This window comes from Spinacia oleracea, chromosome 4 (genome assembly GCF_020520425.1).
Source record: "Spinacia oleracea cultivar Varoflay chromosome 4, BTI_SOV_V1, whole genome shotgun sequence".
In the NCBI taxonomy this organism is placed as follows: domain Eukaryota; kingdom Viridiplantae; phylum Streptophyta; class Magnoliopsida; order Caryophyllales; family Amaranthaceae; genus Spinacia; species Spinacia oleracea.
The window spans coordinates 73,127,036-73,141,121 of record NC_079490.1 but is presented as its reverse complement, the minus strand read 5'-3'; the positions used below and the strand labels follow the sequence as shown (position 1 = coordinate 73,141,121).

General features: G+C 38.6%; 1 protein-coding gene across 4 annotated transcripts in view; it reads left to right on the top strand.

Moving 5' to 3' along the window:
* The window catches only part of LOC110804410 (serine/arginine-rich splicing factor SR30-like), a 67,623-nt gene that overhangs the window by 26,791 nt on the left and 26,746 nt on the right, over positions 1-14,086 (top strand). For all 4 annotated transcript variants that reach the window (XM_056843626.1, XM_056843627.1, XM_056843624.1 and 1 more), the window contains one exon: positions 7,928-7,963. In XM_056843626.1, the coding sequence (XP_056699604.1) occupies positions 7,928-7,963 (36 nt within the window). The remainder of the gene's footprint in view (positions 1-7,927; positions 7,964-14,086) is intronic.

Genomic DNA, 14,086 nt, shown 5'->3' with positions numbered 1-14,086 from the left:
TCAGTGTACAAAAAAGGGTGGATCAATACAAACCTATACAAGTTCAAATAGCAAGTCCAAAGCACAGTACAAAGCGTACCAAGCCAGCGTGTGGCAGCTGAGACAAGTGAAACTCTGGGTGGAATACAAGGTCCGAGGACTGCCAGCCATCCCCCATAAAACCGGGTTTTCCCCGCGGTACCTTACTAACAGGCAGTGAATCCTCCTCAATTGCTTCATTGTCTGAAGTTTCCTCCATAGCCACTCAAATGGTTGAGCGTTCGACAAGTTTCCTTCGAGTATGACGAGGCATTCTAAATCATTCAAAATACAAAAATCAATATCCGAGCCTGGGCGCTATCTTATACTAGCTCGTACAAAAATCAAGAGTCTAAAAATCCCCAGTGACCATACAAGTTTAGCCAAGGACCTCCATTTCAAGAGAGTATTCAAAAATCTACACCAACGCCTAGGCTATCCGTGCCAAAGTAGGTATTCAAAATTCTACACCAACGCCTAGGCAGCTAGGCTATCCGTGCCAAAGCAGGCATTCAAATTCTACACCAACGCCTAGGCTATCCGTGCCAAAGCAGGTATTCATGTTCTACACCAACGCTTAGGCTATCTATGCCGAAGCAGGTATTTTAATTCTACAACAACGTCTAGGCTATCCCAGCCTATTTTCCTACAAGACCCACCAAGGTCACCAATGAAGTCACTATCTACCAATGCTAAGTACGAAATTCAAAATACAAAAGTTCAATTGCTACAAAGTTCCAACAATTCAAGTTCAAAAGGCTACCAAACAATTTTCCTCCTAGAAAATACAAGTACAACATCAACAAATAAAAGAACATTTCAAGTACAAAAAGCCTACATGCAATCTTAAGGTAATTTCATAAGTAAAAACATGAAATACTTACATGGGCAAGGATGGAGGCAAGAAAAAAGCAACGAATTAAAGGGAGAGAGAAATCAAATTTTGAGAAAACAAGAATGAAAAAATGAATGTGCTCATCCAAGAGCACGGTGGGGGGCTTTATATAGCCAAGCCCCGCGCTGGGCGCTGGTCCACTACAAGAAATTTTACTATTAATGACGGGGAATCCCGTAGCGAAAGGCCAATAATCGTTGATTAACGACGGGATTTCCTGTCGCGGACCCGTCATAAAAGGCTTTTTGGAGATGTTGTAGAAAGTCTGGATCGTCAAAATCCTTTTTTTTTTTTGCTCGTAAGAATCACGAACCTTGCTCTGATACCACTAATGATACGAGTTTAAAAACTCGTTGTATAATTAAGGATAGTTGATTAACAAGCTAGACCTTTAGCTCGTTGATCGTGATTGCAAGACAAGACCTATTGACTCACAATTGACTCTTTGAGTAGGAAACACGTCCAAAAACAAAGAAAAGGCAGAATTATAATCAATAATTCAAAGTAAACTGAAAACAAGTGTTTATTCTTCCAATTGGTTGTTTATTTCATTCAGCAAGCTGGCTATAAATAGCCTAAAACAGCAGCCAAAGAACGGCAGTTACAAAGCTTTAAACAGCCATTTAAAAGCCATTTAAGGGCCTTTAAATTCGGTGGTTACAAAGCAATGAAAGCCTCCCTAATGCAGTCACTAATTTGCAGTTACAAAGGGCATAAAACCCTCCTTACAATTAGCAACCTTTAAAGCTATTGAAATGACTGAATTTAAATGGGATTAAAACAATTGCCCCCTTATTAAACTGAATTAAACAAAAGAAAATAACAATCAGATTTTAACCAACGAACCACCTTCATTAAATGGACCATCTTAATTAAGTGCAACGTACCACCTTGATTAAACGGACCATCAAACGAACTCATTCAATCCAAGTCACCATGCACACAAAATGAGCCATTGAACCTAAATCAGCTTTGGTTCCAATTGTTAGCATAAGACCGTCACCTTGACCATCAACTTCATCCATGACCGTATCATCCCCACCCCCTTTAAAAGGAATTGACCTCAATTCAGCAAGGCCATCATCATCAAGATAGGGTGAGAGATCACCTACATTGAAAGTAGCATGGACCACCTTGTAATCTCCCGGAAGCTCGATCTTGTAAGCATTATCATTCACACGTGCAACCACCTTGTAAGGACCTTCTTCCCTAGGCATAAGCTTGTTTTTGCGTTTGCTTGGAAACCGCTCTTTCCTCAAATGAACCCAAACCAAATCACCTTCGTCAAACACCCGAGCCTTGCGATTCTTATTTGATTTCTGTTTATAAGAGGCATTGATAGCTTCAATACGGTCATGAACATGTTGGTGCAGTTTCATCATAGACTTCAACTTGGCATCGGCATCTTTGTGAACCAACTCACCTTTTGGTAATGGAATCAGATCCAATGGCAAGTAAGGATTAATCCCATATACCACTTCAAATGGAGAATGACCAGTAGCATAAGTAGGAGAACGATTATAAGCAAATTCAGCGTGAGCAAACTTGACATCCCAATCCTTTTGCGTTTTACTTACCAACCCTCGCAACAACGTTCCCAAGGTTCGATTTGCAACCTCCGTTTGCCCATCAGTTTGAGGGTGATGTGAAGTGCTAAACAACAACTTGGTTCCCACCTTTCTCCATAATGTATTCCAAAAGTAACTCAAGAACTTGGAGTCACGATCAGAAACAATAGTTTTGGGAATCCCATGCAAACGAACAATCTCTTTATAATACAAATCAGCCACATTACAAGCATCATCCGTTTTGTGACAAGCAACGAAGTGAGCCATCTTTGAAAATCTATCAACCACGACTATAATAGCATCCTTACCTCTTTGAGTACGAGGCAAAGCCACTATAAAATCCATAGAAATGTCTTCCCAAGGACGAACTGGAACCGGCAAAGGTGAGTATAAACCGGGCTTGAAAGAACTCTTGGCCATATGACAAGTCACGCATTTATTCACAATGTTTGTTACATCGCCTAACATTTTAGGCCAAAAGAAATGCTCTCTTAAAATCTCCAAGGTCTTGGCTATGCCAAAGTGACCAGCCAATCCTCCACCATGAGCCTCACGAACTAGTAGCTCACGAATTGAGTGTTTAGGAATACAAAGACGATTGCCTTTGAAAAGAAACCCATCTTGCAACATATATTCTCCATAGGCACCAACTGCACATTTCTCAAATGCGACTCCAAAGTCACCATCATCACGATAAAAGTCTTTCAAGGTCTCAAACCCCAATAGACGAACATCAAGTGTAGCAAGCAAAGTATACCTTCGTGATAGTGCATCAGCCACCATATTGCTTTTACCATCTTTGTACTTTGAAGAAAAATGAAAGAATTGCAAGAACTCAATCCATTTAGCATGCCTTGGACTCAATTTTTGTTGCCCATTAATATACTTCAAAGATTCATGATCAGAATGCAAAACAAAGTGGCAAGAACGCAAATAATGACTCCAATGATACAAAGCTCTAACAATAGCATAGAACTCTTTATCAAAAGTGCAATATTTCAAATGAGCACCCCCTAACTTTTTAGAAAAATAAGCTATGGGACGCTTACCTTGGATCAAAACAGCACCAATTCCCACACCACTAGCATCACACTCGACCTTGAAAGGTTGAGAAAAATCTGGCAGCGCCAAAATAGGAGCAGCACACAAACGCTCTTTAATCACATCAAACGCCTTTTGAGCCTTCTCTCCTCATACAAAAGCACCTTTCTTCAAGCAACTAGTAATAGGACTAGTAATGGTACTGAAATCACGAATAAAACGTCTATAAAACGAAGCAAGACCATGAAATGAACGCACCTCACTTATAGTTTTAGGACTAGGCCATGATTTGATAGCCTCGATCTTGGACTGATCCACGGACACTCCATCCTTCGAAACCACATAGCCCAAGAATACCACATTGTCAACAAGGAATGAACACTTCTCTAGCTTCCCATAGAGTTTTTGAGCTCTAAGGGTTTCAAAAACATCCCTCAAATGAATCAGATGCTCCTCTTCGTCCTTACTATACACCAAGATGTCATCAAGATATACCACAACGAATCTGCCCAAAAATGATTTAAGCACTTTGTTCATTAGCCTCATAAACGTACTAGGAGCATTAGTGAGATTAAATGGCATGACGGTCCATTCATACAAACCATGCTTTGTCTTGAAAGCCGTTTTCCACTCATCTCCTTCACGCATCCGAATCTGATGATAACCACTCCACAAATCAATTTTTGAGAACAACTTCGAACCATGGAGTTCATCTAACATATCATCAAGTCTCGGAATTGGAAAACGATACTTGATGGTAATGTTATTCACAGCCCTACTATCAACACACATTCGCCATGTCCCATCTTTCTTAGGCACAAGCAACACCGGAACAACACATGGACTAAAACTTTCTCTCACATAGCCTCGATTCACAAGTTCATCAATTTGCTTTTGCAACTCCTTTGTTTCCTCCGAATTGCAACGATAGGCAACCTTATTAGGCAAAGAAGTTCCTGGAATAAGATCAATTTGATGTTCAATACCACGAATAGGAGGCAAACCTGGTGGTAATTCATCGGGAAATACATCTTTGAACTCAAACAGCAATTCGGCAATGGGACTGCCTTCTTTCCAATTTTGGCCTTCGATTGGACTCTCCTTAGCCACGAGCAAATATACCAACTCTCCATGATCTAGAGATTGCTCAATTTCTCGTTCACTAGCCAACATGGTGAGATTCGGCTTCTTTTTTTGCTTCACACTCATGGATCGAACCGCTTGAGATGACATAGGCTTTAGCACAATTTTCTTGCCTTTGTCTCTCAATTCATACTCGTTGCTTCTTCCTTTATGAACCACGTCCCTATCAAACTGCCAAGGACGACCCAACAAAATATGACAAGCATCCATAGGAATAACATCACAAAGAATCTCATCCACATACGAACCCATAGTCAAACCAACCCTTACTTGCTTCGACACTTTCACACTATTACCATCATCTAGCCAATGGAGTGCGTATGGCCTAGGATGGGCAGTAGTGATTAAGCCTAATTTTGACACCATTTCACTAGAAGCAACATTGGTACAACTCCCCCCATCAACAATCACACTACACCACGTATCCTTCACTAGACATTTAATATGAAATAACTGTTCTCGTTGGTCCAAATCAGTAGGTGAAATCTGAGTTTGTAGCGCTCTAAGAACCATATTTGTGTCATAAATTGGAGCCTCATATCCCTCTTCCTCCTCTTCATGATCACTCTCATCAAATACAAACACGTCCCCCAACCTCTTCTCCTCTTCAAACAACTCCTCACGGCACTCAACACCTTCTCTCAAGGTCACTACCCGTTTATTTGGACACGCATTTTGATAATGCCCAAACCCTTGAAACTTAAAACAACGCACCTTGGACAGACTAGTTTCTTTGGATGGGTTAGTTAATTTTGGGGCAGCCGTAGAATTACTTGAACCTACGGTACTAGGTGATGTGTATTGTTTCAAGACAGTTTCGGATTTAGCCCAAGACTTGGCCTTACCATCCATACTTGACCCTCCCCCATATTTTGCCTTCCCTTGGTTTTCCAATTTTAAACAAAGTCCACAAAGAGTATCAAAATCAGAATATGGATAAAGGTCTACGGTATTGGAAATATTGTAGTTTAAACCCCTTAAAAATCTGGACAGTTTTTGTTCCTCAATCTCCTCAATTTCCCCCATTAAGGACAAGTTTTCAAACTTATCTATACATTCAGCCAAACTCATTTTTCCTTGCCTCAATTCAGCAATTTTACGATAAGTCGTTATTCTATGAGTTGTTGGCACATACCTTTTACGTAGCTTACGTTTCAAAGACTCCCAAGAGGTGATTTTCTCCTTCCCATCACGAATTCTCTTGGATTTCAGTCCCTCAAACCACAATGAAGCTCCTCGTCCTAGCTTCAATATGTCATATTTGCAACGCTTCTCATCATCAATGTCCTTGAAATCGAACATTCGCTCTATCTTGCGCTCCCACTCCAAATAAGCTTCTGGATCTGTCCACCAACAAATTTAGGAAGTTCTGTGACTTTGAATTCATCCACAACCCGTAGTGGATCACGTCTAGGATGCCTTCGAAATCCCCCATCTCGAATGTTCTTCAAGGCTTCTTGGAGATGTTGTAGAAAGTCTGGATCGTCAAAATCCTTTTTTTTTTTTTTTTGCTCGTAAGAATCACGAACCTTGCTCTGATACCACTAATGATACGAGTTTAAAAACTCGTTGTATAATTAAGGATAGTTGATTAACAAGCTAGACCTTTAGCTCGTTGATCGTGATTGCAAGACAAGACCTATTGACTCACAATCGACTCTTTGAGTAGGAAACACGTCCAAAAACAAAGAAAAGGCAGAATTATAATCAATAATTCAAAGTAAACTGAAAACAAGTGTTTATTCTTCCAATTGGTTGTTTATTCCATTCAGCAAGCTGGCTATAAATAGCCTAAAACAACAGCCAAAGAACGGCAGTTACAAAGCTTTAAACAGCCATTTAAGGGCCTTTAAATTCGGTGGTTACAAAGCAATGAGAGCCTCCCTAATGCAGTCACTAATTTGCAGTTACAAAGGGCTTAAAACCCTCCTTATAAAGGGCTTAAAACACATGAACCCTTATTTTTGGTGTTTAAATACAAGTCCTACTTTCAAGATTCAATGATGTTTAAGGTTATTTGTAATCAATTCCTTAAACTAGAATCAATTTCAAGTTATGGAGCACATTAAATGTGAGGCCTTTTTAATATTAAAAGGTCTAATCTTTGAGATTCAAGACTCATAATTTCAATATTCAAGTTCTATTTCATTAACCAAAATCAAAGATGCTTTATGATGAGCAACTCATCTAAAGTTGAGATTTTTAGAATTGAATCCGTGTCCGGCACACTTATTATTAAGTAGTTGTTTTGCGTTCGGATCTTAAGTACAATAATACAATTTCAATATTGCCTTTCAATATCGCACATTTCAATAACGCATTTCAATATTGCACTTTCACTAACGCAATTTCAATGTCGCAGGTCAATAACGCACTTTCAATATTGCACCTTTACTTTTGCAATTACAATTCCGCACTCTTTACTCACTTTTTTTCAAGGTGATGTGGTTTTGTACGCATTCCAATAATTCTTACTATCTTGTGATGATGCTTTACGTGTTTATTGATTTCATCACCTCACATGCTAAATTCAATAACATACAAAAGGTTACATCACGCATAACAAAGATAATTCTTGGACAAACCGGCCTTAGGTTCCTTTAATTAACTTTAAAGCGAAGTGACCACGTACAAATAGCAATTTCTATGTTCTAAAATGCATGCTCAAACCAACTAATTAGTGTTATGACTAGGATCATTCGAAAACGATTCTTGTCATATACTCGAATACAATTTCAAAAGCTCGCAAAATAAGCATTTCGTTCCCTTGCCCGGATCTCACCCATCCGTTTATAAGATTCAATGCCTTATCCATGAGAGTCAACTTTGTTCTTTCCAAACCGGACCCTTAAATATTGTTTGGTAGCGACTCCTTCGAAATTCAAAAACCTACAAAATCCGTAGGGGGAATACAAAATCCAAATAACACTCACCGGAAAAAACACCCCTACAACCTTCACCTAACTTGATCAACTGTAGGGAAAAAGGGGAGTGATAGGGGAATACCAATGCACCTCCGTAGAGGTTCTCTAGATATCCAAATGTAATTTCCTGCATTAGTTGTATTGCTCCACAAGCTGATGTAGAACCAGAACCTATACTCCCGAGGATCTGGAATACATTGGCCAAATTAAACGAGTAATTGTGTCTCCTCTATTATTAAGTTTGTCGTATCCTTTCTGGTTTTTTAAAGATTATTTATGTCGTATCCTAATTGTGTCTCCTCTATTATTTTGTTGATATTTTTTTTTTGGTTTTGAAGCTGCTGAAGGAGACCTGGGACATGTCTTTTGGAGAGGTACACAATTTTTGTTCATTATTCTTCAATTTTCAAAGTTATTTATCATTTAGAAATGTTTAATCTTTAGTTATTTGTAAAGTACATGCACGTGATTTTAAATTGATTTTATGTACATCAAAGTAGCCAATTATTAAATAATGAACCTCAGACCTGTACATCCTAGTCAGACGAATATATAAATCAACATGTATGATATGTTGATCATTTTATATACACGAAATATATGTTATTTTTCGCTGCTGAAATAAAAAAGAAACATATGTTCACTTTCGCTGTTTTGATGCAAGAATTTCAATATGTTCATCTTAGCTGTTGTAGTGAAAAAGGAACTTTTATGTTCATATTTGTCCAACTTAACGAAGTATGAACTATCTATACTTAAATAAAAGAGCTATATGTTCCTCTACGACCAAGATATAAATATCACCAAAGTAGAGCATCATATTCTTTTTTGCTAAATAAGTGTAGTATATTTCCTTCACTCAAACCAGATTTACAACTCAATCTTAGAAGCTAGGAATGAACCTTCTAGGATGGACATTTCTAACACAGAGAAGAGAAAACAACAAAGCTAAAGCCTAATTGCAATCTACTTTTACCAATTTGTATCAAGTTGACTAACTTTATTTACATTTCTATACAAAACTCAATATTTCACATCCCTTTTAATGTTATATACAACTCTCAATTGTCAGAATTTTCTGATTCCACATGGAATCATTTCTTACTCTTCAGACAAGATAAATGGCTGAAATGAATTCATTGCTGTAACATACACCTTCATTTCTGAATCTTCTTGTTTTGCATCTGGAGATCCACTTTAACATATTTTGAGCTAGGCTGCATCGTCGTCCCCAGCTATTGCTTTATCTCATTCATACATCTAACTGAAATACAATCAGAGAATATATTCTGATGAGCGAGTTTCAATGAGGTTATCACAAATCAGGCACTTGATATTATCATAGATGCCCAACTAAGAGAGTCTTGTCCCTTGTCTGCAACTTCCTTGACATGCTAACCATGCTATAAACTAGTGTTCAGGGCTTGAAATTGTACAAAAATCTTCCCGTGTTAATAGGTTTCCAATCCTCATTCTCATCTACTTTTGTCAATTTATGCACATTTAAGGCTCGTTCGATCCTTACATGTTATATTTTGACAAAAATAGTCATTTTCGCTCCCAACTCTCAACTAATGAACCAAAATAGGAATTCTTAACCTTTTACATGTTTAAAAAACTTAGTATTAGGTTGTCGATCCTCATTCTTATCTACTTTGGTCAATATATGCACATTTAAGGCTCTTTTGATCATTATATGTCATATTTTGACTAAAATAGCCGTTTTCACTCCCAACTCTCAACTAATTAACCAAAATAGGAATTCTAAACCCTGTGCATGTTTAATACACTTAGTATTAGATTTTCAATCCTCCTTCTCATCCACGTTGGTCAATTTATGCACATCTAAAGCTCGTTTGGTTTGTTATAAGTCATTTGTAGCCTAAAATGGTTTTTTGCTCCCAAATTTCACAAAACGAACCTAAGTAAACATTCTAAACCATTTACCTGTTTAATATGATTATTTTAAGGTTTATAAGACTCATTCTTAGCCATTTATGCACATCTAAAGCTCGTTTAGGTCGTTATAGGTCATATGTAGTCTAAAATGTCATTTCGCTCCCATCTTTCACAAAAAGAACTTAATGACTTATTCTTAGCCATTTACATATTCAGTATTATTAGTTTAAGGTTTATAAGACTCGGTCCAAGCATTTTATGCACATCTAAAGCTCGTTTGGGTCGTTATAGGTCATATATAGCCTAAAATGACATTTTTTTCTCCCAAATTTCACAAAACGAATCTACGTAAACTTTCCTTACCATTTACATGTTAAATATGATTATTTTAAGGTTTATAAGACTGATTCCAAACTTTTTATGCACGTTCTTAGCTCATTTTGCTCGTTAAAGGTCAGATGTAGCCTAAAATAGCATTTTTGCTCCCAACTTTCACAAAATGAACCTAAGTAAACATTCTAAACCATTTACATGTTTAATATGATTACTTTAAGGTTTATAAGACTCATTCCAAGCTATTTTTGGACATCTAAAGCTCGTATGGGTCGTTATAGGTCATATGTAGCCTAAAATGACAATTTTGCTCCCCATTTCACAAAAGAACCTATGTAAACATTCTAAACCATTTACATGTTTATTATGATTATTTTAAGGTTTATAAAACTCATTCCTAGCTATTTATGCACATCTAAAGCCCGTTTGGGTCGTTAATGGCCATATGTAGCTTAAAATGACATTTTCGCTCCCAACTTTCACAAAAAGAACCCAATGAACCAAATTAGAAATTCATAATTTTAGGTTTTGATACATATAATTGAATATAAATCATGCGGAAAAACCATAAAGCCAGGAATCCAAATTAATTGCCACATAACAATTAGCATAATTTAGGATACATACACTTTGTAGCGTGCCCTCCCTAGCTGCGCCCGAACCGAACAAGAACAAGTCTAGGACTCCAAATGTCGTCCCTCCGTAGATAGTCCACAGCACGTTTGGATCCGCCTTAGATTTAATTAACTAGATTTGCACCTAAGGTTCTATGAATACGTTCGCATATTTTAGGCAAATATTAGACTTAGATTTAATCCTTAAAACTAGGTGAATATTGAAATTATGTGTTCTTAAATTTGTGAATGCCATCACATATTTAGGGAGTAGGAATAATGGAATTAGAAGTCTACTAGGATTCAAGTATTCTAAATATATTAGAATTAAAGTTTACTTAAAACTAGTAACTTAGGAAATTAATCTTTAATCTAATCGCTTAAGGATTCGATGCATGCACAAACTCCAACACGCACACGAGCACGACCCACAACCGAGCAGGCCATGCCCGCGCGCGAGAAGTCCTTCGCAGGCTTCGCAACCCACACGAGCTCGCTGCCCCTTGCTCGCAGCCCGCGTGTTGCCTCGCAGTCCAAGGGCGCGTTGGGCCTGGCCTTGTGCCGGGCCTTGCGTGCCTTTGGCTGTTTTGTTGCTCATGCCTTGCCCGCTGGGCTTGCTAGGCATGGGCCTGGCTTCGTGCGGGGCCTTCTTCTAGCAAGCTCGTCCGATGCTTATTTCGTACGACGTGCTTCCGATTAATTTTCCGATTCCGGAATTCATTTCCGATTCAAACAATATTTAACATTTCCGATTCCGGAATTAATTTCAGTTTCGAACAAATATTTAATATTTCCGATTCCGGAATTATTTTCCGATTCCGATAATATTTCCGATTCTGACAATATTTCCGTTTCCGGCAATATTTCCGATTCCAGCAATATTTCCATTTCCGATAATATTTTCCGATACGTACCATGTTTCCGTTTCCGACAACATCTACGACTTGGATAATATTTATTTTTCCGATACGATCCACATTTCCGTTTCCGGCAATATCATCGTTTCCGGAGTATCCATAATTTGCCTTTTGACGATTTCAGCTCCCACTGGAACCGAGATCCGTCGATTCCGAATATTCATAAATGGAGTATTTAATTCCATTTAATACTTGATCCGTTCACGTACTATTTGTGTGACCCTACGGGTTCAGTCAAGAGTAAGCTGTGGATTAATATTATTAATTCCACTTGAACTGAAGCGGCCTCTAGCTAGGCATACAGTTCACTTGATCTCACTGAATTATTAACTTGTATAATTTAATACTGAACCGCATTTATTAGACTTAGCATTGAATGCATACTTGGACAAAGGGCATTATTTCCTTCAGTCTCCCACTTGTCCTTAGGGACGAGTGTGCATTTCTTAATTCCTTTGTCGCTCAATGCTTGCTCTTGAACATAAGGTAAGAGTTGTCATCCTTATTATGTCCAGAGGTGTTTCTCGGTTTCAGAGTTCAACTGATCAAATAAACAGATAATCATAGCCTATGATTCATCTGAGCACGGCCATGCATTTTACAGTTTCTAGCTCTCCGAGTGGCCTTGTACAACTTTCAGCATTTCATCCCGATTTATGGGAGGACAATCCCAATCTTGCAATCTTGAGTTTAGACTTTGTTTGATAGGTGATTACCCGAGTGTTGCCTTTATAGCCTCCTTTTATGGTGCGACGGTTTGCAACGTCAAAGTAACCAGTTCTCAAGCAAGTAATCTCAAATCACTCAGGTATTGAGGATTAGTGTCTAATAATTTTAATGAAATTTACTTATGACAGATTTTCATCTCTTACAGTAAAGTTTCATAGGTCTTTCCGATTCTTGTCTTCCCAAAGTAAGTATCTATGCAAATGATTGCGACATCGCCATGTCCACATAGTTCAAGAAACAGAACTACTAGTCATCTTGCATTCTAGTCGTCTAACGTTTTCTATGCATCCATCTTTATAGAAAACTCTGACCAGACTCGGATTGGGAGCAGGTAGAGCTCACTGTCTCGATGGCCTCTCCCAAAGAGCGGATGGCGGCCAATGCTCTTCTTGAGCATTATGCAGTTGTGATTGCTTTTGTATTTCTTGAAATGGTTGTAGTCTTGTATATAGAATTTTATTTGAATTTTGTATATATGCAGGCGCCTCGAGCAAGAGTGCACCGTTGGATGCTGGTAATTGATTCCTTGAAGAAGCTGAGTGTCAAGCTGACCAAGACGCTCGCATATAGAGACCGAGTGATGCTTGTATCTTGAAACTTGTATATAGATATCTGATGCTTGAATTTTGAACTTTGTACAGGAGCGTCGTCGGGGCCATAAGTGGAGGACCCTGTCAGCATAGGGTACATCCTCTGGGTCAACCTCCTTGACCTACAAGCACACATACAAGATTCAAGTCATACAAGAGTACAAGAAGATAAGAATACGAGAATACACGATTCAAATCCAAAACTTACCAGTGGCACAAAGCGAACGGCCGGAGCAAGCCTCGGCAGGAAGTCTATGTAGCTAGCACCCTTGTCTACAAAGTTCTCCCCTGGGGGACAAAGGGAATCACCACCCGGCTCCATGTCCTCCACATAGACCTGAGCCACCTCGGCAGCCTTGAGCATCATGGACTCTGGAGGATCCAAGGGAACGAGTCGGCCCACACTAATATGCTGAAGAGTCACCCGCTCACCCAGGTACCACATGGGGCGATAAATCCCGCCCTAGTAGAAAAAACCCCTATTGCAGCCCCCTTGTTGCAGCGTACATGTATTATACGCTTCAACAACTAGTTGGTCAACGCGGGTCAAACCCTTTAAAGGGTTGTTGCAGCATACAAATTAATTTCCCCCTACAAAAGAGCTTTTTGCAGCGTATAGAATAAAAGCCCCTTGTAATAGCCCATTTTTATTGCAGCGTACATTTTAAAGCCCCTGCAATAACCCTGATAAAAAGTTTATTCGCTGCAATATTGATTGAATAACTAATTCGAACAAATTAAGGGGCTTACTATTTACCGCCCCATATTACTCAAAACCGCCTCATTTATTTACCCATATATTCGCTGTGCAGTTTGTGTCTCGCACGAGTTCGATGTTCCTATTCCCATTATATGTCTTCTATCTATTATTCATGTTGTTCTGATTTGTATATGTATCAATATCAGGATCACATGCGACGAGCCGGTGAAGTTTGTTTCTCTGATGTATTCAAGGACCGTCGTTATGGTGGTTAGTTGGTGCTTTTGATGATCCTTGAGTTGTTGCCTTCCTAGTGTTTCTTGTATTAGTGGCACTGATTAATTTTATCATATCGTTCTGTAACTCTAGGTAGTAAATGTGATATCTGGTCCTAAAGTTTAATCGGCTTAAAAACTCTCTAGCATTTTACTTGTGTTAATATTTTTACCCCTTTTGGTTTTGACAATTTCCTCGTATTATCTGGAATGCATCATGGTACTTAAGTTCCACAATGATTACCGCCTTTACTAGGTATATCCATACCTCTACCTTCCCTAAAAAGCTCATAGTCCTTTATGCAAGCTAGCATGTGACAGATGCTGACGACCATGCATATAAGAGGATGAGCTAACTATCCGCATTAAGTTGAATTCAAGGCTAAGTCTTGAAATTTGGACCAGAAAATCTGAAAGTTCTTATCTTTTCGAACTTATGT